At 52.7% G+C, this 26,679-nt stretch overlaps 1 protein-coding gene across 13 annotated transcripts in view; it reads left to right on the top strand.

The window, feature by feature from the left end:
* MAP4 (microtubule associated protein 4) overlaps positions 1–26,679 on the top strand; it is a 146,519-nt gene that overhangs the window by 88,583 nt on the left and 31,257 nt on the right. For 7 of the 13 annotated variants that reach the window (XM_039726570.1, XM_039726574.1, XM_039726571.1 and 4 more), the window contains 9 exons: positions 340–450; positions 1,271–1,399; positions 2,050–2,124; positions 2,986–3,129; positions 4,980–5,819; positions 6,756–6,899; positions 7,555–7,704; positions 8,740–12,109; positions 12,230–13,170. In XM_039726570.1, coding sequence (XP_039582504.1) covers positions 340–450; positions 1,271–1,399; positions 2,050–2,124; positions 2,986–3,129; positions 4,980–5,819; positions 6,756–6,899; positions 7,555–7,704; positions 8,740–12,109; positions 12,230–13,170 — 5,904 coding nt within the window. Of the gene's footprint in view, positions 1–339; positions 451–1,270; positions 1,400–2,049; positions 2,125–2,985; positions 3,130–4,979; positions 5,820–6,755; positions 6,900–7,554; positions 7,705–8,739; positions 12,110–12,229; positions 13,171–21,658; positions 23,518–26,679 lie in introns of those variants that run through there. The other 6 variants (XM_039726579.1, XM_039726578.1, XM_039726577.1 and 3 more) reach the window with 4 other exon arrangements.

The following is a 26,679-nucleotide window of genomic DNA, read 5'->3' as shown; positions in this document are numbered from 1 at the left end:
TAATGGAATCTTTATTTCTGTGAAGAGTTTCACCCTGGTGATGGGTAGGAAGTGTTTCTGGAGCTGGGGGTGAGACTGGGAGGGTTTTTAGCACAACCCTGCCCAGCTTTGCCACTTCTCCTGGGATTCCAGAGTTTTCCTGGGTGCTGCACAAATTATTTTCCTGAGAGTGGGAGCGGGGTTTCTCCTGGTGTACAATCCCAAAAGCAGCTTTTCCTTGGAAGTGCAGCGTTGGGACCTGCTGCATCTCCATCCTCTTGTTCCAATGGTGGTCCCTGTCCCCTGAGTGGTGACCCTGCCACCCTGAGTGGTGACCCTGCCTGCTTGTGTCTCTGCCAGACCCCTTCAGCCTGCACAGAGGGGACAACCTGCCGGAGCTGTCCTTCCCCACGGACATGAAGAACGCGCCGCTGTTCCCAGGCCATGCTGATGCTGCCAGGGACATCCTCGGTGAGCTCCCCTGGGCAGCCCTCCCAGCTGCCAGCTGGGCACTTTGCTCTCTTGTCTTTCTTGTACTGAAAATTCAGGTTGATGTTGGAGCCCAGGGGTGTTGGTTGAAGGTTCATTTTTATGTATTGAAAATGAAGGTTGATGCTGGAACACATTTCTACCTTTCGTAGTAGACAGGTAGAAAGAAAATACATTCTAAGAGTTAAGTGGACAAAATAGTTTTAAGAGACCTTGAACCTCTGTCTTGTGCCTCTTTGGTGCCTTCTTTTTGTACACTAAGTCTGAGATGTAGATGGTGCTGAACTTCTGATAAGAGAAAAATAAACGACAACCTGAAGACTGAAAAAACCAAAAGTCCCATCCATCTCTCAATCCTGGCACAGAACTTTTTCGGGGTCTCCCCATCAGGGGATCCACGAGGGAGGTTTCCACAGTTGTAAACTCACAAGCCTTTTTTTTCCCTGCTCTTGTTTTAATGGCTAAAACCCAGATACTCAGGAGCTGTTGCTGCAAAATGCCCTTCAGGATTTCAGCTCTTGGATTATTATATCAATATTGGATTATTAAGGGATTACCAGCTGGAAGTCATGGGAGCAGAAGCAGAAAGCCAAAGGGAATAATTTGCCTGTGTTTACTCTCTTACACCTTGTCAGAAAGTTCTGTTAAATACAGTATTTATGGTTTGTGAAGCAGAACTAACATTTGATGCAGATTTATCTGAACTGCTGCTGAGCAAAACAGTCCAAGTGTGGTAGGACTTGAAATTTAGGAGAAGAGTCATTAGGGCTGGTGATTAACAGAAGTTGTGTTATTTCCTTAGCTCCACATGGATCCATGATGGCACCTGAACAACCTTTCCTGGGGTCCCTGTATTCCCCTGCAGAGGCTCTGGACCCGTCAGCCTTCATCGGCCTCGAGTCAGGCACAGAATTCCTGCCAGGAAAAGCAGGTGAGAAGCAAATGTTTTCTCTGACTGGCTGGGTTTGGAGGGTTTGCAGCTGGGAAATCCCACTTTACAAGTCCTAAAGAGTCTTGGTGGGGAGTTGATACATAAAATGAGTCAAGATTGGAAAGTTTCCTCTTGGCATGGACAGCTGTTGGTTCAGGGGAACGTTCTGGTGTGAGGCCCTGGCACAGCCAGAGCAGCTGTGGGTGCCCCTGGATCCTGGCAGTGTCCAAGGCCAGGTTAGACAGGGCTTGGAGCAGCCTGGGCTAGTGGAAGGTGTTCCTGCCCATGAGATGGGCTTTAGGATCCCTTCCAGCCCAAACCATGCTGGGATTCTACATTAGGAGGTCACAGGATGGATGAGGTTGGAACTTTTCCAACCCCCCTGCTTAGGCTGGGCTACCCAGAGCCCAGGAGAACTTGAGGAAAGAAACTCCTCTTCTGGCTCCTGGGGTCAGTGCTGGGTGTAACTCTTGTCTGATGGGAGCTCTCACTCCCAATAATCCTGGAAGAACAGAGGTTCTGCTGCCTCTCGTAGAGAGAATTGAAATTCCCTGAGGATGAGCCCCAAACCCAGCAGACTCAGACCTTCCCCTGGGAAAGTCAAAGCCCTGTGGGGTCAGGGCTGGACTCAGTGTGTTTGTTTCCCACAGTCCCTGAAGAATACTGGATGGGAGCTCAGCAGGACATGAAGGGACCAGATACCTCTTTCTTTGTTGAACCACCAGGTAAAATCCAGTTCTGAGCTGATCTGCAGGAAGTGTTGGCAGAGAGCTCCCGAGCAGCAGAACCAGCTCCTGTCCTTGCCTGCCTCCTCAAGGGACACCAGGCTGTGACAGAGCCACGTGGGAGCTGGCCAGGGACAGCACTGCTGCTGCTGCTCACATCAGTCCAGAATGGAAATGAGTCTTTGAGGAGTGGGAATGGCTTTAAACTGAAAGAGAGTGGATTAGATGGGATATTGGGAAGGAATTCCTGGCTGGAGGGTGGGAGGCCCTGGCACAGGGTGCCCAGAGCAGCTGTGGCTGCCCCTGGATCCCTGGCAGTGCCCAAGGCAGGCTGGACAGGGCTTGGAGCAGCCTGGGACAGTGGGAGGTGTCCCTGCCATGGCAGGGGTAGGATTGGGTGATCCCTAAGGTCCCTTCCCACCCAAACCTTCCTGGGATATTAATTACCTTTAAGTTCTGGTCATAGATAAGTCTTTGAAGCTCCACTGGAGCATTATCCCATTGGGAATTTGTGTGCATTACAAAACTGGACCCATAATGGAATCTTTATTTCTGTGAAGAAGCTGATAACAGTTTCACCCTGCTCAGGGGTAGGAAGTGTTTCTGGAGCTGGGGGTGAGACTGGGAGGGTTTTTAGCACAACCCTCCCCAGCTTTGCCACTTCTCCTGGGATTCCAGAGTTTTCCTGGGTGCTGCACAAATTATTTTCCTGAGAATGAGCAATCAAAGCCAATTCTCTCTGAGCTCAGGGGGATTCCCTCCCGGGGTGGCTGAAGGAGCACCTGGGGGTGTCCCCCACTCCCAGCAGCTCCATGATCCCAGGCCTTTCCAGGAGCTGATTCCAGCTGCTTGTGTTCCCAGTGCCCCCTGCAGCCACAGAAGCCATCAGGACGAGCCTGCCCGAGAGCCCCACGGCAGCAGCAGCCCCTGGGAACGTTCCTGCTGCAGCCCCAGCACTGCCAGCAGAGGCTGCAGCCCCCGAGGGACCAAAGGCTGCAGCTGCAGGTGAGTTCCTGCAGCCTGGAGGGTGGGCAGGGCTGGGAGAACATGGAATTGCCTCTCCTGGCAAGGTGGGAACAGATCTGCTGTGCCTGCAGGTGAGGGAGAAGCAGCAAACCTTCTCAGCTGTGTGCCAGTCCAGGAGCTGATTCCATGGCTCTTTGCTGTCTCCACATTTTAGCTCCAGGAAAATCCTAAGGCTGTGGTTACAGCAGAGTGAGGGAATGGTTTAGGGGAAAAGCCCTCTGAGGTCACCAGGTCCAACCCTTCCCCACCACTGATCCATGGCCCCAGGTGCCAGATCTATTCACAAGGACCTTTAACCTGTCCTTTTAAAAGATTCTCTTAAAAAAACCCATTTTTAACATATTTCTACACAGACTCATAGTGCCAGTTGTTGTCCAGTTTCCTAATTCTTCATCCCACTCTTTTCCATAATTCTCCAGGGAACATCCGTACTGCTTTTAAAATATATCTATTTACAGTCTTATTCATGTATAAAATCACAATCTTTACATTTTCTTTTGGAGAAGATCATGATATCACTTAAAAAACCCCCAGCAAAGTCAAACCCAAATGAGGGCTGGTGCATGATGGATCCTTTTGGTTTGCTTCACTAAAATATTAGTTTTATCTAAATGGATCCTTAAGTACCATTTTAAAAGGGACATTTTCAGTTTTTCTATTTCTTTCTGACTTCGGTTTAAGTATCTAATTTAGATTTCATACATTTTCCACTGGTTGGAGAGGATATTTTTAGATGTGACTCCAAAAATCAGTACAAATGTTGTTTTTTGGTCATCAGCAATAGATGGGAGATGTTCAGGGCACTGAGTGCAGGACACAGAGGGTGGGCAGAGCTTGGGGCTGTCGAGATGAGGAGCTGCAGAAGAGAGATCCAGTGCTTCTGGCACTGATCATTTGGAAAAGCTTGCCTCTGGACAGCTGAAACATTAAACAAAAACTGACTGAAAAACTTCCTTGAAGGGGATTTTAGGCAAATAGGAGCTTAAATGCAGAGGTTTGATTGTGCTGTGAAGTGACAGATATTGGTTTGGAGCTATCAGCTCAGTGTTGGGAGATACTGTGTGAAAAATGAACGAGGCCAGTTTGAAGGAATAGTGTGAATTTGGGATTAGTGGGAGGATTTTGTGTCAGGAGTGCCAGAGCTCCAGCTCGAGCACCGACCAAACCCCACCACCAGCACAAACCCTGTTTAGAATGAAGTGTGTGGTTCTGGAGTGTTTTCCTGCTCTTGGAAAACCTGCTGGGCTCACACAGCTGATTCCACATTTTCTGTGTCCTGCAGTAGAGGGAAAACCAACTTTCCTAGGGAAGCTGTGGCTGCCCCATCCCTGGAAGTGTCCCAGGCCAGGATGGAGCAACCTGGCATGGTGGGAGGTGTCCCTGCCAGGAGAGGGGATGGGACTGGAACTGGGACATCTTGAAGGTGCCTTGCAGCTCCAGCCATGCTGGGGCTCTGCTGGCTGTGGATCCTGGCTGGGCTCTGCTGGAATGTGCTCCTGGCTGAGGATCCAGCAGCTCTGGCCCCCTGCCAGCTGGGTGGCATCAGGCAGCTTTGGCACAGAAGCAATCCATGCCAACTGCTGCGGGCTGGGAGCAGATGGGAGCCCCAGTGCAGCCAGGGGTGCACACAGGGCACGGGCGGCTGAGCAGGAGAAGCTCTGGGTGCATCCAGGGTGGATAAGGACTGGAACAACTGGGTGAGCTGCTACAGGGGGAGGAGGTGGTGCTGAAAGCCAGGAACCAGCCCTGGGTGTTCCCCAGCCACAAAACAGCAGGTCAGGAGTTCCCATGGGGTTTTCCCTGACCTGTGGTGCCCGTGCTCCTGGCAGGTGCAGCCTCTGTTCCCGCCACCGACGCCGCGTCCCTTCCCGCAGAGAAAGCTGGAGCTGTCCCTGCTGGGGACACCAAACCTCCCCAAAGCCCTGCAGCAGCAGCAGCCAGCCCTTTCCAGGCCACGGATGGGGGCTTTTCTCCTGCACCTGAAGGCAGCCTTCCCAAAGGTGTCAATGACATGTCCACCCCGGGGACAGAGCTCGGCTTCGCCCCGGCAGCAGATGCTGGATCCCACCATGGGGTGGATCTGGGCTTTGCTCCAGCAGCAGGCGTGGAGTCCCACCAGGCCATGGATTTGGGATTTGCCCCAGCAGCAGGTGTGGAGTCTCACCAAGCCATGGATTTTGGATTTTCCCCAGCAGCAGATGTGGAGTCCCACCAGAACATGGATTTGGGGTTTGCTCCAGCAGCAGGTGTGGAATCTCACCAGACCATGGATTTGGGATTTGCTCCAGCAGCAGATGTGGAATGTCACCAGAACATGGATTTGGGATTTGCTCCAGCAGCAGGTGTGGAGTCCCACCAGACCATGGATTTGGGGTTTGCCCCGGCAGCAGATGCAGAACCTCACCATACCTTGGATTTGGGATTTGCTCCAGCAGCAGAGAACAAAGCTCAGCAGATTATGGGCTCTGAATTTGGCCCTGCAGCAGAAGTCAACCATCACCATGGCCTGGATTCTGGGTTTGCTCCTGCAGCTCCAGCCAAGCCTGTCCCTGCTGTGGATGGAGGGAAGGTGGAGGCTCAGCCTGGCCCTGCAGCTGCCCCCAGCATTGCTGTGTCTGGGGAGCTGCTGACATCTGAGGCTGCCCTGCAGCAGGACAAGTCTCCTGCAGGTGAGTGTGCCCAAATCCCAAATCCCAGTCACAGACAGTTCAGGTTGGAAAAGGCCTCTGAGGCCACAGAGCCCAGCATTGATTGGCTTTGGGTGAAGCAGCTTGAGGAGAGCTCAGCTCTGCTCTCAGGAGACACAGAAAATGCATCACGGGGATTCTTCACTTACAGAACATAAAATTAGAGGTTTTTAATGATTTTTAAGTTTTCATTGGGGGTTCTTAGCAGTGCTGAGTGGTCTGAGGACAGCCATGGAGAGGTGCTGGCTCATCCCTGCTGGTGCTTGGCTCTGTGTCACCACCACTCTCAGCTCTCCCTGAAATCTCCCAGATCCTGTAGGACACAGAGCTGACAAACAGAGGTTCTTGAAAACAGTTTCTGAAGAGACTAAAAGGCTTAGTTGATAATTGTGGGACCTTTCCTTAGGATAACTGTAGGTGTTGAATGCTGGGAAGGGCGTGTTTGGTTTTCCATGTGCAGTTTGCTGTGGATTTCTCCAGGGACACCATCCCTCTGGAGAGAAAACTGCTTTCCAAAATTGTCTTTATTTTATATTTATATTACTAAAATGCAGCAAATAGTCATGGGCAGAGGCAGCATATGTGGATTGGTTGTGGATGGGGTTGGAGTGAGGTATTTTTTCTTACCTTCTAATACTCTTTAGTGTAATGATGAGGATAAATTTCAAGAGAGAAGTTACAACAACAAAAAAAATCCCAGTAGAATGTAGAGACTGAGAGGCCCAGGTAGGTGAATGAAAGAGGAAGTGCAAGACAATGCAGGAAGGGGGAAAGATCCTAAAAATCAGGTTTTGAAAGTGAGGAAACCCTTCAGTTCCTTGCAGAAAATGAAAAATTAGGCAAGGGAGTGCTTTTATCTAATTTAATCTGATCTATATTTAAAGCCAGGAATTTTTACTCTTTACATTCCATTCGCAGAAGCAACAGCAAAGGTGGAGGCGGAATCCAAAGTCCCAGAAGTTGCTGTGGATCACTCAGAGGAGGTGAAGGACAGGAAACCTCCCCCGAGCCCCCGGGAGGAGGAAATTCCCGGGAAAAGCAAGCAGCCCCCGGAGGCAGCAGGTGGGAAATGCAGCCAGGGCCAGGCTGCAAACTGCATCCCAGCAGGTTTGCAGTGCCTGCTGGCACGGGGCACATTCACAGAACTTGTCCTTTCCTTCCCCCTGCACAGTTGTTGTACCAATGCCTGCCATCGTTTCCCTTTCTATTTAAAATTGAAATAAAATTAATTACAGAGAGAACTGCTCTCCCTTGTAATTATGCCTTACAGATGAAGACTGGCTGTAATTATGCAGAGTGAGGGATGTTGTGGTGGCTGTGTGGATGTATTGTAAGGTATAGATGAATACAAGATGATCAGCATTAGCCAGGGACTCCAGGCTGATCATGGAGTTCGTTCTGGATTTGAATTCCCAGTGGGAAGCTGGGATAGTCTGAATTGGGTTGATTACAAAGAGGAAAAAAACCCAAACAAACCCTCACCCTGTGCTTAAAAACCCTGAGACAGCCCCTGCCTCGTGTTCTACCCCCACCTTGGCATGTGCCAAATACAAAAGTGCTGCTGCAATGGGATTGTGAGGGGATGAACCAACCATGTCTCATAAACCTCATTCCTGTTAAACACAAAAGTAACCCCTTTGCAAGGGCTGGGCTTTAGCTGCAGGCTGCCTGTACTCCTGAGACCTGAAGCTTTCTGTTCCTGTCTTTCATGTTCCAGCTGAAGCAAAAGGAGCACTAGAAAACAACAAAGACCTTCCAGAAAAATCTGCTCCTGCTGAGAATGGTGAGACGCAGAAGGAGGAGGCTGAGCACAACCACGTCCAACATGCAGAACCTCAGGAAGGGAAAACCCTGCAGGAGCCCACAGGTAGGATGGAAATCTTAACATAAAAAATAATTCCATTTCCTCATGGAAACCTCCTCTGGGAACTCTTCACCTTCTGCTCCTGGGCCAGCAGAAATGTCTTTGTGTGGCTCTCAGTGCTCCTGGTGCTGGGCTCTCCCTTCCCCTCGGATCCCTGCCCTCTCCAAGGCTCTTTTCCCCCCACATTGAAACTCAAAACCCAAATCCCTGTGCTCTGGGTGCTTTATCACTGGGACTGGCTCACAGCTGTGCTGGAGGATTGCAGAGCTCTCCTCTCTCTGCCATCAGCACTGGCTCTTATTTTGGTGTTGAAAAGGACTGTTAATTCTCACGAGGATATTCCCAGGGAGGATCTCCTTCCCAACGGAGCTGTGCAATTGCCAAAGGAAGATGTGATTTTCTCCTGCTCCACTGACCCAGCCTCCAGAGGGGCTGGTGCTGCTCACACTTGGTGAGGAGGAGGATTTGTGGGCCAGGGCTGAGTGACAAACAACTGCTGCTCTCCTCACCCCCTGAGGGATCCCCAGGGACACAGCAGGTGACCCTGGGACCGAGGCTCTGCCTCCCCCTGCTTCCTCCCTGGCTGCTGGGGAATCTTGGCTCTCTTGCCCCCATCTCTCTTCCCATCTTCCCACTAAACTTCTGTTTTCCCACTCTGGAAGGATGCCAGCTAGAGATATAAAAAGGCTCTCTCTGATCTTGTCTTGCTGAGACAAAATGGATCCTTAATGCATTTTTAAAAAGCAGTGGCATGTCCTTGCAAGAACTGGTGCTTTTTGGTGGGGCAAGAGCCTGTGTCAGACTTGTGTTTAAATAGCACTGGTGGATGGATTTGGGGTAGATCACACAGGTGTTGGGGTAAATACCTACCCCAGCCCTCCTGAGGTGGCTCTGGTGTGGTTCCAGTGCTGGGAAATCCTGCACATCTGCCTGTAGGGCCCGTTTGAGAGGGCTGCAGCCACACACAGAATATATTTATGATTTCTTTTACCAAGCAAATAGTGGCCTTGATGTTTGAGCAGGCTTCCTGTATTCCAGGTCTTCCCACTGCACAAGTCAGGCAAGCTCCCAAATCCAGGGACCGTGGGTTTGGCAGAGCAAAACCTGCCCCAGTGCCTCTCACAGATGTGCCAGAGGAGCATCCTGTAGGTGTCCCACAGCAGAAGAGTCCTGAGCCCAGAGCAGACCCCTGTTCCACACTGGAGCTTGGCTGTGCTGCTGGAGCATCCCCTCGCTTTAGGGCTCCTCACAAAAAGGCCACCAATGTCCCCACGGAGCCTGTGGAGAGCTGCAGAGATCCCCCCCAGGAAAACTGGGATTTGGAAGGTGCCATGGTGAAGAAAAAGAAAAAGAAACCAAAACAAAGGAGAAACCAGCTGCCAAGAGGGATGGAGTTCTGGGATGAGAATGGAACAGCCTCCAGAGGTGCCAGGAGTGCTCCCTTTGGGGTGGAGTGGCAGAACCCAGCCGTGTGTCCCAGAACACCCCCAGGAAGCAGAGCTCTGGATGTGCCACAGGATGCTAAAGTAACAGCTGGGAGTCACATCCTGGAGGAGCACACGGCCTTCCCTGGGCCAGCCCCAGGACTGCAGGGCCCAAAAGCCAGCCCCAGGGAGGAGATGGAGCCAGAGGGAAGGAGAGGTGACAGCTGGATGCTGGGATCTAAGGGCAAAAGCAGAGAGGTTCCCTCAGAGCAGGAGGTGCAGGAACCTGCTGCAGCCAAGGGACCCAACAAGGCCATGGAAAGAGATTTCCCCAGGAAAAATGAGAAGAGGGAGGACAAGGAGTCAAAAGGTGCCGAGCTGAAGGTCAATCTGAGCAAGGCAGGAACTCCCTTACAGACCAGCCCTTCAGAGCTGCCCCTGTCCCATAAAAACAAGGAGCCCAAAACTCCATCTCCAGGGCAGGAAGCACCCAGTGACTGTGTCCAGCCTTCCCTGGAAACAGCAGCCAAGAAAAACTGGGAGAAAAGCAAAGGGCTTGGAAGGGAACCCCTCAAACAGCCTCAGCTGGAGGCTGTAGCCGTGGGGGACAAGCTCCCTGCAGAGCCAAAGGCTGCTGGAGAAAGTGAAAGAGGGTCAGGGGGAGGAGTGAGGAGCCCAAGAGATGCTCCTGGAGCTCCTGTTGCAGCTCCACCAGAACCTGGGGAGGTTCCAGCTGGGCAGGGCAGGGCCCAGGGTGTCCCTGGTGAGGCAGGGGGCAGGGGGGTGGCAGCAGACCCAAAGCAAGGGAGAGGAGGGCCTGGCTGTGAGCAGCAGGCTGGGCCAGACCCCAGCCTGGCACAGGGCACAGACAGGCCCAAGAAAAAACGCAGTGAGGGGAGAGGCAAAAGGATGAAAAGCTGCTCAGAGCAGATGCTCTCAGAGGATGGAGGCAAATCCTCTGCTGGAGGGAGGACAGATGAGGCTGGGAAGGAAGCAGTTTGTCCTGCAAATGGCCAGGGTGTTCCTGCCAGAGGACACCCATCAGGTGTGGCTGCACAGGCCTGCCCTGCAGACAAGCCCAAAAAAAGAGGCAGTGATGGAAGGAGCAAAAAGGGGGAAAGGAGCTTTTTCCAGCAGCCTGTCCTTGAGGATAAGATGGACTCAGGGAGTTTTGCTGAGGGAGCTGATAAGGTGAAGGAGGGCAGTGAGCAGGGCTGTGTCCCTGCTGGGGGCTTGCAGGAAGATGCAGCTAAAATGCAAAGGCCAATTGAGCTGGGACCGGAGAAACCAAAAGAAAATGCTGGGAAAGGTGAAACAGCTGATTTGGGAGCTTTAGACCAAGCTTTGCTGCTGGAGAAGAGCAGAGAGGAAGCCAAAACTCCTGCTCTGGCTGCCACCATCAGCCCCACAGAGCAGGTGGGTTTGGCTGGGAAAGGCAGGGAGGCTGGAGCTGCTGGGCTCAGCTCGGATGTGCCAGTGCTGGCAGAGAAAGCCAGGAAGAGGAGCAGTGATGGCAGAAGGAAACAGCCTGAGAAAAGCCCCTCTGGGCAGGCAGCTGTCCTGGGGGCTGGGGGGGAAGGCAGGCAGGAGCAGGTGGCTGGAGGCAGGAAGGAAATGAGCTTGGCTCAGGAGAAGGGGTCTGGTTTGCAAAGAGAGAGGCTGGAGGAGGAGCTGGGCAAGCCCAAAACCCAGGGTGGCACTGGGAGCTTCTCTGAGCAGCCAAATCTTTCAGACCATAAAACAGAGCCAGAAATAGGGAAAGGAAACTTGGAAACTAAAGGAACTGTGAATAAAGGGAAGGAAGCAGATAAATCCCCAGAGCACAGGGCAGGGATGCACAGTCCCACCAGGGAACTGGGTATGGACAAACCCAAGGGTAAAAGCAGAGATGGGAAAGGCAAAAAGGCTGAGCACAGTCCTGAGCTGCAGCCAGGTGACATCTCTGCAGTGGGACGTGTTCAACAAACTCAGTCTGAGGAGAGCAAAGAGAATTCCAGGGCTCCAGAGGTGCTGCTGGGTCACCTGCCTGATCCTGCCAAGGTACAAGCCCCTGCTTTGCCCCTGGAGCCAGGGAAGTCACACACAGGTGCTGAAGAGAAGCACAGAAAGGGGGAGCCTGACCCACAGCAGCCTCTTCTGCTGGAGCATAAAGCAGGAGCAGGGCTGCTCCCTGCTGCTGGCCTGGAGATCGGGGACAAACCTGAGGCAGGAGGTGCCAGTCCTTGCAGCAGGAATAAAAATCCTATTGCAGAGCATCCAGCAGTGTCAGATCCCAGCCTGGCCCCAGTCCCTGAGAGATCTAAAAAGAGGGGCCATGATGGAAGCAGTAAAAAGGCTAAAAATGCCTCCAGGCAGCCTGTTCCTCTGGAGGCAAAAGCAGACAGGAGTGAAGCACAGCCTGCCGTGGGAGCTGGGCTGGAATGTGGGGTGGAAGACACAGATCTTGTAGATGAAAACAGAAACATTAAAAACTTTCCCACTGGCCCTCAAAGTCTTGGGAATAATAAAGGGAGTGACTTCAAATCCATGTGTCAGACCCCAGCAAGTGGCCCTGGGGATGGGGGTGATGCTCCCTGTGGCCTCCCAAAGCAGGGAGGGGGGGGTGCAGGGACTGGGGGCCTTCCTCCTCCTCCTCCTCTGGAAGCAGTGGCAGAGAAAAGCAGCAAAGAGCCTGCACTTGGTGCTAAGAAGGAGATGCAGACCCAGAGATCTCGTGAGCAGCCCAAAGAACGTGGAAAAGAGGTTTCCCAAAAAGGTGGGGAGAGCAGAGAGGCTGCTTCCCAGGGTGGCCAGCCCGAGGACAAAAATCACCTTTGTCCCATAGCAAAGGTGGATGATAAAGAAATAAAACCCTCTGATACAAAGCACAACACTGCCAAGGCTCCCTCAGAGCTTCCTCACGAGGCCCCAGATCCAAAACACAGAGCAGAGAAGGGCTCAGGGAGGTCCCCAGCCCCTGCAGGGACACCTGGCAGCACAGGGAGGTCCCCAGCCCCTGCAGGGACACCTGGCAGCACAGGGAGCAGGTCCCCAGCCCCTGCAGGGACACCTGGCAGCACAGGGAGGTCCCCAGCCCCTGCAGGGACACCTGGCAGCACAGGGAGCATTTCCCCAGCCCCTGCAGGGACACCTGGCAGCACAGGGAGCATTTCCACAGCCCCTGCAGGGACACCTGGCAGCACAGGGAGCATTTCCCCAGCCCCTGCAGGCAAGGCTGGAGGGGCTGAGCAGGGCAGGGACACGAGGAACGAGCAGAGCTCACCCCAACAGCAGGGCACTGAGCCTGAGACTGCCCAAACTACCCAAAACCAGCCCAGAGAGAACAAAAAAGGTCCCTGCCAGCCTGCAGAGGAGGGCCCTGCTCTCCTGAAGGATGGTGCTCCTCCTGTTGGGGAGGTTCTCCTGAAGGACACTCCAGTGTCAAAGTCTGAGGGGGATAAACCTCAAGAGAAAACCAAGGAAAAGGATTCTCAAGCCAAAACCAAAGAAAAGGAGTCTCAGGACACAAATAAAGCAAGAGAAACTCAAGATACAACTAGAGAATCTCAAGACACAACCAAAGAGAAGGAATCTCAAGAAGTAACTAAAGAAAAGGAGTCTCAGGACACAATTAAACAAAAGGAATCTCGAGAAGTAACTAAAGAAAAAGAATCTCAAGACACAGCCAAAGAGAAGGAATCTCAGGACACAACTAAAGAGAAGGAATCTCAAGAAATAACTAAAAAAGAATCTCAGGACACAGCCAAAGAGAAGGAATCTCAGGACACAACTAAAGAGAAGGAATCTCAAGAAATAACTAAAAAAGAATCTCAAGACACAGCCAAAGAGAAGGAACCTCAGGACACAACTAAAGAGAAGGAACCTCGAGCCCCAGCTAAAGAGACAGAAGAAGAACGTGAGCAGAAAGTGGTGAAAGAGGCAAAGAAAGAGAGAGTGAAGGCAGCAGAGCAGCTCAAGGGCTACATGAGACCCACCAAGGCCCGAGGGGTGCCAGCCCTGGTGCCAGCCCTGGCGGGCAGAGCCGCGCCCCGGCGGCTGGACAGAGGTGTGTGTGTGCCCAGGGTCTGCCCTGGCATGGCCCCACTGGGCATCCCAGCGTGGCATGAGGGGTGCTGGCTGCTCTCAGGGGCTGCTGGGGCTGCTTGCCTGGCTCACAGTGCTCATCCCCGAGGGCAGAGCTGGCAGCAGTTCTGCCTTGGGGCGTCCTTGGGGTTGAGGTGCAGCTGGTGTGGAGGGTCTGGGTGCAGGTGGCACTGAGCTGGGGTGTGCCAGTGCCCCCTGACCCCGCTCAGGGATGGAGGATGCCAGGGGCAGGGAATGTTCTGGGTCCCTGCTGTTGGCAGGGTTTGGCTTTATCCCACCTCAGACCAACTGCATCCCCTTCTCCTCCTTTGGCTTGAGCCTCCTTGAGCCTCTTCATCCACAAAATGTGTTTCCTTCCAGAATCAAAACCTTTTGCAAAGCAGCTCTAACAAAACAATGGTGGGACTGATGTAAATTTTGGGACTTTATCCCTCTTAGGAGACTTTGGATGGGCTGGGCAGCATCCAGGGCTGGGCACCCTGGCTGTTCTCCAGGGAACAAGCTCCCTGTGCTCATAGCAAATGAGCTGGAATTCATCCCACAGAACTCAATCCAGTTCTTAGAAATTTTGAAATGTGGCTAGAGATGAAATTACAAATATTCCTGTACTTGTGCTCATTCTAAAGCTTCCTCAGAAAGAGCTGGCACCTCTGTGAACCCCGCTCTGCCACGATGGGCTGGGAGTTTCTCCCTGCCCTCAGGTGCTCTCCATTTCTGCCTTGTCATCAGGCATGGAAGTTTGCTGCTGTTCCTGCAGAGTTTCTTGCTGCCAGTTTGCATGATGCAGCCACTAACTCACCAGACCCCGAGCCCCGGAGTGCCTTAACATGCTGCTCAGGTTTTTGAGAGGTTTTGTAATTTTAATGAGTGTTGCATAACCTGAAGTAGTTCTATTTTAGTGGAAGTGGTGTTCTCTGCATGAACTTGTGCCTGCAGAAGTGATGCTCTTTGGTGCATGATGCAACAAAACAAAAGGGAAAGCTGAAGGCAGCATCTTTGACAAAACCAACATTTCTTCCAAGCCTTTCCATTGTCTGCCAGGAGTTTTTGGAGGAAAAGCTCCTCCTGGATATCTTGCACAGGTAACAGTGCACGGATTGGAGGAGTCCTGGCTCAGAGTAGCACTGCAGCCTGGGAGTAAGTTGGCACAAGTTTTGCAGCTGGAAGTTGTCCTGATGTCAGTTTACTCAGGGCTTTGATAACCTTCCATTGCTTTCCTCCTTTCAACACTTTGTAGAGTCAACAGTTGGTTTGGTGGGGTTTTTAGGAGCAGCTCAGAATGCCCAGCTCTGAGTTTCCCCAGAAGATGCTGGGCACTGCCCGGGCTCCCCAGGGAATGGGAACATTCCCAGCCTGCCAGAGCTCCAGGAGCATTTGTGCAGCACTCTCAGGGATGCCCAGGGTGGGATTTTGGGATGTCTGTGCAGAGCAGGAGTTGGACCAATGATCCCTGTGGGTCCCTGCCAGCTCAGGAGCTTCCATGGTTCCAGGCCTGAGCTTGTTTTGGAGCTCTTGTGCTGTATTCCCACAGCAGCTGAAGGTGCTTTGCCATCCCAGAACCCCAGATCATTAAGGTTGGAGTCCTGTGCCCAACCCCAGCCTTGTCCCCAGCCCAGAGCCCTGAGTGCCACCTCCAGGAGCTCCAGGGATGGGCACTCCAGCCCTCCCCGGGCAGCCCCTGCCCCCAAATCCAGATTCCATGAGTCAGGCTTTTGTCTCCATGTCCATCCGTGCTGGCCCTTCCTGCACCAGCTGTTGCAGAGCTGCAGACAGCCCCAGGGCCTGGCTGAGTCCCTCAGTTGGCACAAGTGGGGTGGAGGTGCCTGGAGGGGGAATTCACACCCCAGTGGCACCGAGCTGAGCCCAGCAGCCAGGCAGGGGAAGGTGCTGAGGTCCCTCAGGTGACTGTGCTTGTTCATGGCAGAGATCAGGGAATTCTTCAGGTTGGAGAAGTCCAGCCTTTAACCCCAGCACTGCCAGGACCACTGACCCACATTCCCCCGTGCCACATCCACAATTTTAACCATTTCCAGGGCTGGTGGTGGCAGCACTCCCCTGGGCAGGGCTGCAGGGATGCAGGAGATCTCTGTGGAAGTCCAGGTGTCACAGGGGCTGTGTCCCCTCCAGGTGCCTGTTTGTGCTCCTCTTCTGTCACAATGCCATGCTCAGGGGGTTTGAATCTTTAGCTGTTGCCACACTTGGCCAACACCTCACCTGTGATTGTCAGGCAGGACTGGGAGGCTCCTGCTCCACACCTGGTATCCTCACAGATCCTGGAATGCTCTGGGTTGGGAGGGACCTTAAGGAACACCCAGTGCCACCCCTGCCATGGCAGGGACACCTCCCACTGTCCCAGGCTGTCCCTGGATCCCTGTCCAGCCTGGCCTTGGGCACTGCCAGGGATCCAGGGGCAGCCCCGGCTGCTCTGGGAATTCCATCCCAGCCAGGAATTCCCAATTCCCAATCTCCCACCCATCCCTGCCCTGTGGCAGTGGGAGCCATTCCCTGTGTCCTGTCCCTCATCCCTTGTCCAAGTCCCTCTCCATCTTTCTTGTTTCTTTCCCCTGGTGGGCAGGCAGTGATTTGCTCTCATTTTAAGGCATTTTAAGGACTTCCTGCTGAGGTTCAGTGATGAAATCTCTTTAGCCAGGCTCCCATGTCCTACACTGTGTGTTCCAGGATAACAGGATGCTTCCCTAAAAACATCAGCTCCTGTCTGTGCTGCTAAAATAGGTGCCAGCTCCCTCGGGAGTCATGGCAACTGTGATGCTGCAGATCCTCTCTCTGACGGGAGCTGGATCCATCTCCTGTAAATTAGGCCTTGCACACTTGGGTAATTTTTTTTTTTTTTTCTATTTTTGACTGTGCAGCTTAAGGAACATTGGCTATAAGGCTGATTGTGCAATTCTTAAATTTAATCCCTTATCCCTCTTTTGGGTTTATTTCAGCTTCTCATTGTTGTGGTTGCCATTGGAAAAACTGCCCCAGAGCCTCCTGGAAAATTATTTTATACATTTTAATGTCAAGAGGCAAAGCTGATAACAGAAGCACCACAGGCATTATCAACCTTTACAATGTGACTGGACCTTTGTGGTGCCTCTTGTGTGAATTAAAACTCAATTTGGGAATTAGGGATGACAGTCAGGGTCCTCAATTCTTCCAAGGAGGTGCTGGGGAATGGTTAAGGGGGAAATGATGGAAAGTTTTCACTGGGCCAGGCTTGGGCTGTTGGATTCTGATCTGCTGCTGACATCCCCCTTCCCTCTGCTCCTCAAGCTCTGTTTCAAAGGGAGACTTGCAGAAGATTTTTTTTTCAATCTGTCCTTGAAGAATAGTCGATTTTAGAAAATAGAAATTAATTTGTTTCAGTGTTTGGGGGCTGTATCCTCTTATGGATTTTGATTTGCATAAGCTGTTCAGCCCAGGGCCAGCTCTGCAGCTGAGTGCTCATTGCACAACCACCCTGTGGTGCAGACAGTCTGCTCCTGAATCCCTGCCCCAAATGGGGGCTGGGGGCTGCTGGAGGGCTCCCCTCAAGCCTGGATCCCTCTTTTCCCCCATCCATCCCCATCCCTGTGCCTGCTCCTGTCCCCAGCCCGTGCCAGGCTGTCGTGCTGCCCATTGCCACAGTCACCCTGTGGGATGCAGGGCAGATTTCTCAACAGTTTGTGTGCAAATCAAATCCATTTAAAAGCAAGAAATGCCCATCCCTGTCTAATGACAGGATTTGCTTTGCTTTTGCAGCCACAGTGAAGCTCTCACTGTAAATATTTTCTTTTCCTGCCTGGTTTCCATTATTTTAAGTGGGTCTAGCATTTGCACAGTAACCTTTCAGTCATACCGTGTTTGTAGCTCTCCTGTGGGACCCCAACCTGTAATTGGGTTTGTCTGACAGGAATTCATCAGCTGATTAACGCTGTGTTAATCAGGGCAGGGGCTGAAGGATGTGTCAGGGCAGCCTGTCATCCTGAGATCATCAGCACCAATGCAGTTGTGTGCAGGAGCTGGTCACAACAGAGGTGCTCTGGTAATGCTTTGGAAATGCTCAGTGCTGCTCATCAGACTGCAGGCTGTGCATGAATTAAAGGCCTGTTGGTTGTCCCAGGGGGTGTGAGGGCACTGAGCCCCACACGGTGTCCCCGGGCAGTTCTGTCAGTGTCACACAGCTTTGAGAGGGGGCCTTGGCCCTGGGCTGCTCTCCTGCCCCTGGGCCTGCTGTGAGTTTGGTTCAGCTTGAGCAGGAGGCTTTGTGCAGCTCTTGCTTCTGTCCCTGGCTAAAATCTGAGCTGAGCTTACAGGATGTTTTTCCAGAGGTGCAGCTCTGCAGTGCTGGGTGCTCAGGGGCCTCTGATCCAACAGGATCACAGAATCCCTGAATGATTTGGGTTGGAAGAACTTCAGACCTCATCCAGTGCCACCCTGCCGTGGCAGGGACATCTCCCACTGTCCCAGGTGCTCCAAGCCCTGTCCAGCCTGGCCTTGGGCACTGCCAGGGATCCAGGGCAGCCCCAGCTGCTCTGGGCACCCTCCCAGGGAACAATTCCTTCCCAAGATCCCACCTAAATCCCCCTCCCTGTGCTGCCCCACCCCACAGCTCTGTGTTCTTTCGAGGTTGCCCAGAGCAGCTGATCCCAGTGCAGATGCCCCTGGTTTTCCCAGCTGCTTTCCCACCCTGCTGCACCAGTTCTGGTTCCTGTCCAGCTGGATGCAGCCGTGCCCAGCTCTCCCTTGGAGCTGGTCCTTGGCCAGCCTTCCTCAGCTTGATCTCCTTCCTTTATTTCATATTCCTGCTCATCCTTGACTCTCAGATTTTCAAGAAAAGCTGGGAGCGAAACAAATCCACTTCTGGCTGCAGAGTGTGCCAGGCTGAGGCTGCTGACCAGTTTCCTTAGTGGTGCTGTGTCACTTTCTGGGAAATCTCAATTCCAAACCTCTTTCCCCGGCTGATGTTGCCAGTCTGTGGCTTGTGCATCATTCGGTGAACTTTGTGTTGCCTCTGCTCGGTTTCCACTATGAAATATCCCCACAATAAGCAAATATTGAGCTGGAAGCACTCTGAGTGTGTTTGATTGCTGGTTTTGGCTGATCTCTGGTTTTTGATGTACATAAAGCAGGATTTATCTGTAAATGACCCGTCCTATAAAACATGGGGCTGTGTTTATGGTTTGTACAACTCCACACCTTTGCAGTGTTAACCTTACAGTGCAAGGTTCTGGTGGTCAGAATCCTAAATATTCCAGTTTTATCCTTCAGCCTGGCTTCTTGCAGCCTGTGGGAAGAAGTGAAGCGTGAGTTGAGCAGGGCTGGTTCCACAACCCATGTGTGTGTGTGAGCACAGAGGCAGGGGTGTGTAAATCCCAGGTTCCTGGGCACACAGAGCGTGTCCTCGTGGCTCTGCTCGCTCTGATTGCTGTTCTTGCTAATAACTCTTAATTAGAGACCACACCAACCACGCTGGCACGGAGGAGCTCATCATGCTGGAAAGTGATGTTGCCTTAGAAACCAGTGCAAGAGGCTGCACAGAAACGATTGTGTTAGATTAAAGCAAAAAAAAACAAAACCCAGAGCATTAGCAGGGATAAGTAATAGCTTCAGGAGTGAGGCAAAAATAGAAGCACTAGGCTGATTCATCTGCTGAGGCTGGGAGGATGCAGATTGGGTACCAGAGCTGACGTGGGATGTAGTGATCTCCGCCTGCTCTGCGGACTGGCACAGCCCAGCTCCACCTGGAGCAGCCCAGGCAGGGCTCAGGCATCCCTTGGCATGGCTGCCCTGGCAAAAGGCTCAGTGAAGGCATCCCAGTAGATCTGAGTGGCTGCAGTGGTGCTGGGACTGAGACTGGGCTGGGGGTGCTCGGTGTGCCGGGCAGGCTGCTCCTGTCAGCTCTACCTGCAAGGAGGGGCAGGGTTTAGTGAGGATAAAAGGATGTGAACAGGCAGAATAGAGCCTTCCTCCTTGAGAGCAGGTGAAATAGAGCCTTCCTCCTTGGGAACAGGCAGAATAGAGCCTTCCTCCTTGGGAACAGGCAGAATAGAGCCTTCCTCCTTGTGAACAGGAAAAACAGACCCTTCCTCCTTGTGAACAGAAAAAATAGAGTCTTCTTCCTCGTGAACAGGCTCTCTCACCTCTGGGAGGGAGTGGGACCCTCAGGCAGTGGGGGATCTCCACATGCAGAGCTGAACCAAGGCCAGATCTTCAGGATCTTGTAATGGTTTCCCTGCTCCTGCCTGGCATGAAAGGTGGTGGAGAGCCCAGAGGAAGAGGAAAGCCCAGATTTGGTACTTGAAGAGTAGGAAATGCTCCTGCATGTTGAACTGAGGGTAAAAGCAGTGGTGGGGGCTCCTTTGAGGGTATCTGACTCTCCCTTCCAACCCAGCTCTGCCCCAGTGAGACCCTCCCTTACCTTGAGTGTCCTCTCAAAATCTGCCCAGCTCTGTGTTCTGAACATCCTTCCACCCTTTCTGCCTCATCTTCACTGACCCGTGTGCCTTTTAATTCTCCAGAGAATTTAGGGTTTATGGGAATCTAAAGGAACACAAGGGAGCAAAGCTCTGGAGGGAGAGCTGCTGGGCACAGCAAGTGGCCATTCCTGGCCTTGCACAACCACCATGGCACAGCTTCAGAGGCAGAATATTCATAAACAGAAATGAAAAGAACTGGACTGGGTAGAAGATAGAGGCCAGGGCTGGGCAGGGCTCTGGGAGCAGCATGCTGTGGGCAGGAGGAAGCTGTTGGGAAGCTCTCAGCATATGAACTCTGCATTACCTCCATTAATGTCCTGAGAGATTAAATACTGACTGACTTTGGAGATTTTTCATAGCTAAGCATTCTCCTGCTTCTGAGCATCCCAGGTATTGACTGTGGTTCATTTCCTGCATTAGAAAATATTATTTAATAAGGCAGCAGTGGTTGCTGTGCACTGACATGGAGTCAGGCTTTTCTTCCCTGTGATGCAAATCCCTTCCATGATCCCAGGCTCTGAAGTACCAGCCCCAAAATCAAAGAGGGTTTTCTCCTCTGTTAGAAAGGGTAGATATTTGCTTTAAAAAAAAAAATCAAATTAAAAGCTTGTAGGTGGTTTCAGAGTGGTTTACAGGGCTGCCCTCACTCCTGGGGGAATGCTTTAAGGGATCTCTGGTGGATTGAGATTTCCTGTAAAAAAAAATCTTGGTTTGGATTGAGTGAGCAATGAGGAATAACAGTAATTACATAGGATTAGAGGAACTCAGGGCCTGCCAGATTGGGGAGCACAGTCAGTACTTTCAGAGTGAGCAAGTGCTTGCAAACATTAGTCCTACATCAGGGAGGAGGCAGAGCACGAGCCGTGAGCTGAGAGCCCGTTTCCCACAGCAAGACACCTCGGAATATTTTAAAGCAGAGAAAAATTGTTGAGGCTCTTTGAGAAGTGAAGGTTGTGGGTGGAACTATTCTGGTTAATTAGAGGCTGTCAGGAAAGATTCATATAACTTACAGTTCCTTAGTCATTGTTTTTAAATATAGCAGTGCCTTAAATCCTAAGCTTAAATACAAGCAGATAAATGTGTGGATTGTAGCATTTCTCACAGCAGGTTCAATTCAGGGGGCGTAGTGGAACTTGCAGGCTCTGGGTATAAAAATAATTTCTTTCAGTTCAACTGGAGCAGGGGAGGCCTTTTCCATGAGCTCTAAGGACATTTTCTCCAGAGTGGAGCGTGGCGATACCCGGGATGGTTCGTGTGCTGTGACCCTGGTTCAGAGAGCAAAATCTGCCTCAGTCAAGGATTAAGCTGCACCAGACACTTAAGATTAAAAGCTGAATCTGCAGTTTGGTGCTAATGCAGCCTCTGAGCAGCCTGCAGCCCAGTTTAACCAGGGGAGTGGTGTCCAAATCACGACTCCCAGGTGAAGCAGCTGAAGAGGTGGCTGAGGAGGGCACATCAGAGCTGTTGGGGCTGGGTTGGGATGGATCAACACAAAGTGTGCAGTGCTGGTGTGGGTGAAGGGTGACAGAAAAAATCCACCTGCACCAGGACAACGGGCAATGAAGTTCATATTTTTGTCAGCTGGGGCACATGTCTGGCTTGTCTGGCAGATTCTGTGGACCCAAAGAGGCAGCTGCTTCAAAACACAGATGTGTGGCATCTTTAAATCACCTAAAAATACTGTAAGATATGTTCATGTTCAAAAAAATGTAATGAAAATGAATCTTGCTGCATTTGAGACTCCAGGACCTTTCCAAACACATCCCATCCCACCCTTTTCAGCTTTGTCCTCTTGCTTACGGGGCGATCCGGTTTGTGAATTGTGAAATCCTCATTACAGCAGGACTTGTGATCTCTGTTGACTCCAGAAGAATATATTAAAATTCGCAGCAAACAAAGCCCTTGTGCTGAAAGGGCTCATTCTGCACTGTGCTCTTGGGGCTGGGCTGGGGGGCCGTGCTTGGGTTCGGTTTGCAGGGAAATCGCTGACCTTGGCTCCTGCCTGTTCTTGGAATGCCTCATCAGCAGCAATTGATACCGATCAAAGCATCGATCACGGCAGAGCAAAAGAAGAGGCCAAAATCCCCCCAAACGTGTCGGGACCCCCCAAAAGCTGCTGACAGTAAAACCCTTCCCCTGAGCCGATTAAACCCACGGCAGCCTCAGCCCGGGGCCGGGCGCTCTCCTTCCCCAAGCGAATTCCCGAGGATTCTCCACAAAAGGATGCAACCTGCCGCTTTCTTTCGAACTAGTGGCTGCCTGCAGTAAGCGAAGGCGACGGCGCAGGGGGTGGGGAGGACGGGGTTTGTCACGAACCCCGGGCCACGCCGTGTCGTCACGGCAGCGAGCCCGGCGCGCCGAGCGCTGCAGCGGAGCCGCCGCGATGTCCCTCTCCAACCAGCAGCCCGAGTACAGCCCGCTGGGCAAGGGCCAGAGCCCCGAGAGCTTCCCGGCCGCCTTCCGCCGCATGGAGTCCCCGAAAGACTTCGGCAAAACCGAGTTCGAGTGGCAGAGGACCGAGGGGAAGCTTAACGAGATTGGTTTGAGCGTGAACTCGGGGGGACCGATTAAGGACGGGCTCGTTAAGAACGCCGGTTTCACGGATGAGGACAAGCTCTGCTTCTTCGAGGGAAAACTAGACAAAGAGCTAAAAATAGCTCAGAAAGACAAAAGAGAATTTGAGGTGCCGGGCAAGAAATACCAGGCGGCTGCAGGTCACCTTGAGAGCTGGTCCCTGATTTCGGAAACCTTTCCTTCTGCTGAAGGCAACTTCGGGAACCCTAAAGCGACCGATTTCCGCGTGGGACAGGCAGGAGCCGAAAAAGCCGCTCCTGGGCTGGGTAAGAATGAAGCCATCACCGACCAGGAGAAAGCCGTGGGTAAGGCTGGGATGGAGAGCAAGTGCCAGCCGGAGCCGAAGCTGCCCCATCTCTCCGTGCCGGAGAGCGATGCCGGCAAATACGTGAAGGAGCAGGAAATCAGCGTCTGGAACCCCAATTTCCAGCCCGTGCTGCCCAACGACTCGGGGTCTAAAGAAGCGGCCGTGAAAAAAGATGGAGCCCCCGGCTATTGTGTCCTGGGGGTGCTGAACGAGAGCTACGGGCAGGGCGGGCTCTCCTGCCCCGCTCCCGCAGCCAAAGCGGCCCCGCCGACCACCACCGTGGAGCTGGCCCAGGACGAGTCCAAAAGCAGCGAGCCGAGCGAGAGCCCCGAGATGGAGGAGGAGGAGATGGACGAGCAGCTGGGCTCTGAGGGCAGTTTGCTGGCCAGGGCTGCCCACCAGAGGAAGGCGATGAGGCGTGCGATGTCAGAGTGCTCTCACTTGTCGGTGCCCCTAACCCTTAACCTGGCCGATAAATACCCTGAGCCGGTGCTTAGAGAAGACGTCGCCACTGGGCTGCTCTCTCCTGGCAGCAGCCTGACCCAGAGCCGCAGCCCCACGATGAAGAGGTCGCTGACGGTGGCGGAGGAGCAGGCGGCCGCGGCGCCGCCGAGCCCCGGCCCCGGCGCGCAGCCCCCGGCCCCGGCGCGGGAGGAGCCGGCCGCCAAGAAGCGGGAGGAGTGCAGCGGCAACAACTCGCTCCAGAAAGAGCTGGGCAGCCCGAGCGTGTTCCACAGCAAGCTGGAGCAGATCCCCGAGCTCGGCAGCCAGGACAAAGAGCGGCAGGAGGCGGCGGGCAAGAGGGACAAGAGGGACGGCGGCGATGGAGCGCCGGGGCTCGATGCTCCCAAAGGCAAAGGCACCGAGCTGGAGCCCGGCAAAACGGCTCCTCCGGAGAGGAAAGAAATCGAGGTCAGCAATGTGCAGAGCTCTCCGGCTCCCAAGCAAGGAGATCTGCCACGTGATGGTATGTTAGTGATTTTTACCTCTCCGGGCAGGGAGCGGACAGGAGCTGGGAAGTGCCGAGTGACTTCAGAGGGTGCACCTGGGAGCAGGCAGAACAAAGGATGGGTCTGTGCAGATAGAAATGGAGGGGAAAAGGGGAAATTAATTGCCTGGCTGGTTGCTCAGCGCCCGGTGCAGCGGCAGCCGTGAATGGCTTGTCGGGATCCTAAACTTGAGCCATGGATTTTTTGGTCCGTGGCATCCACAGGGGTCCACACCAGTCCCCCCTGGGTACCCTCCTGCCACACCTCCCCCGAGCAGAGGTACCCCAGATCACGAGCTGTATTGTGAGAGCAGGGTGACAGCAAAGTTAAACCCTTTCAGCCCCCGCCAAAAAAAATCTGCAGATTGTGCATTTCCCGTAAGCTTCTGGCACTGGGTTTGAGGGAGCACTAGAGTGATGGGTGCAGTGATTTATGGAGTTAAGCTCTTCCCGGTGCTGAAATTCAAAGTGGAATTTCCCTGTCACTTTCTGGAAGCTCTTTCCCAAACGCCCCGTTTGAATGGAGCCGTTCCCATTCCAAGGGTCAATAGCAGCTTGTTGTATTCTGTGGGGTTTGTTGTTTCAATGGTGCTGTGGTGTATGAGGTCACTCTTCCCGGGTTTCAAATCTGTGAGAAGAGTAGTTAATCTTTGTTCTCCCGCCTGGAACAACATCTCTGTGTCCCCCTGGCCAGCCCCAGCCAGCAGTAAACCTGCTTTTTTCCCAGATTTTGGATGCGACAACGGTGTTTGTGCTTGGTCTGTCACCCGCATTAACGAGAGGAGAGAAAATGTGTCAGGGGATAAAGACAAAAGATGTACAAGAGAATTTTTGCATCCTTTTGTAGCCAGCTGGTTTGTCAGCCCCTGGGAGGGCTGATGTAAAATGGAAAGTGTCACGCTGTCGAGGGAGGGGAGGGTAAAACTCAGGTGTGCAGCTCCTCAGGTGGAGCCCCAAAACTCTTGGGGTGAGCTGAGCTCTCTGAGCGGGGCAGGGCAGTCCCCGAGGGGCTGGCTGTGCTCCCACAGCCGTGGGTTTACTCTCCTCTGGCTTTGTGGTGTGTGAGTGACACCCCATGGCCACTCAGGCATGGCCCTCCAGCCAGCAGTCACTCACCACTGCTGGGCCTAATGAGAGTTCTGCTTCCTCCTGTTAATTCTCTAGATGCTTCAGGTTTGTGGCTGTGCTCCCACAGCCGTGGGTTTGCTCTCCTCTGGCTTTGTGGTGTGTGAGTGACACCCCATGGCCACTCAGGCATGGCCCTCCAGCCAGCAGTCACTCACCACTGCTGGGCCTAATGAGAGTTCTGCTTCCTCCTGTTAATTCTCTAGATGCTTCAGGTCCCAATCTCATGTTTGGGGAGCTGTGGAACAAGGTTTGGGCAACACAAACTCGCCTCTGTGATGTGCCAACGTGTCTCACCTTTTCACTGAACCCCAGGATCCCAGGATGGGCTGGGTTGGAGTGGCCTCAAAGCCCATCCAGTGCCACCCTTGCCATGGGCAGGGACACCTTCCCCTATCCCAGGTTGCTCCAAGTCCCATCCACCCTGGCCTTGGACACTTCCAGGGATCCAGGGGTGTTGAGGATGGGGAGATTTTTCCTTTCCATCCTCTCAGTGTTCCCTGGTTCCTCACAGCTGGCTTGAGGGACAGGTTTTAACAAGCTCGGGTGTCCCTGGCTCCTTGGAGCCTGAGCAGAGCTGTCAGCTCCTGGCAGGCAGGGGGGAGCCACTGGCTGCCCTGTGGTGGTCACAGGGAGCTCCTGGCTCGAGCCAAGCTTGGACAGGACACCTGGGATGGTCCCTTGGGCTCAGGTGAGACCCTCATGTTCCGTGGTCACCTGGGCTTGATTTTGTACCTAAACATGACAGGGTCATCAGTTGTCTTGGGAACTGAAACATGGCAGGAGTAAAGAGATATCGGCAGCAAATGCGGAGCAGAAAAACCCAAAAATGATGTATTTGTGCACACCTTTCATGTCAGAGTTCTCGGGGTGAAGGGGCTTGCCATCACCTTTGATGTCACAGATTTTTGGGAGTTTGCTGACGTCTTTCATGCACCAGGGGTTTTGGGGTTTGATGACACCTTTCATGTCACAGTTTTAGGGGTTGGATGACACTTTCCACGTCCCAATTTTTTTGGGGTGATGGTGTTTGCTGACACTTTCCATGTCCCAGTTTTTTTGGGGTGATGGTGTTTGCTGACACTTTCCATGTCCCAGTTTTTTGGGCTGGTGGGATTTGCTGACACCTGCCCTTGACACCAAGGTTTCACTACAAGACAAATCAGCAACAATTCATATTTCATATTTTGGGCAGCTGGGACCCCCAGTTTGGCTTGGCTGGTGAGTTCTGTCCAGCTCAAGGGGCAGCTGTTTGAAAGCCCAGCTCTGTGGGATCTTTAAATCAGACAAAACATTTAAAACCTCATCTGAAGTGGATTGACATGTTTTCCCCAGAGGGGCTGAGCATCAGTGATGGAAAGGTCACTGAGATGGGAGTGCTCCCAGTGTTCTGGCTGGGTTGTGTTTTGCAGATGGTTTATTCAGATTGCCAAGGGTTTTTTAGCATTTGGTTTAAAATTTGGCTCTTGCAATCTTTATTATGAAAGCTTGTTTGTGGTCCTTGCAATCACAGGTCTGGGTGAGCTGATACAGAGATAACTGAGCTGGCAGAGCTCTCACAGGCATCAGTATCATAGAATTTGAAAACTTATTTTCTACTCTTTGCAGTTTTTACTCTTTTAATCTCTGGGTTTATCCTTTTCTGGGAGCAAAGCACTACATGCAACTAAATGTTTTCTATATGAGCAGTTTAGAGGATTTTCAGAATGCAAGACAAACCAGGCAGGTATTCCTCAGATGTTCCTGAAAAGCTTTCCAACTTTCTGTGCTGAGGATTTTTCCCTCTCCCTTGTTAATCAGCAGAGAGGTGGTTATAGCAAAAATAACTCCCCAGCAGGCAGGGCTGGCTGGAAGGTGGAGCTGGTGCTGAACCCCTCCTGTGCTCTTCATTCACTCTCAGTTGCTGTCCTGAGATCCTGAGCAGCCTCCCTGCCTCATCTCACCTCACCTTGCAGCTCTCCATCCCCTCCCCAGGCAGAGTGCTCAGTGCATCCGTTTGATCTGACAGAAAGGGGC

Source organism: Passer montanus, unplaced genomic scaffold, assembly GCF_014805655.1.
Source record: "Passer montanus isolate IOZ18808 unplaced genomic scaffold, ASM1480565v1 scaffold59, whole genome shotgun sequence".
NCBI lineage: Eukaryota > Metazoa > Chordata > Aves > Passeriformes > Passeridae > Passer > Passer montanus.
The sequence above is the reverse complement of the archived record's forward strand: the minus strand, read 5'-3'. Positions and strand labels throughout refer to the sequence as shown.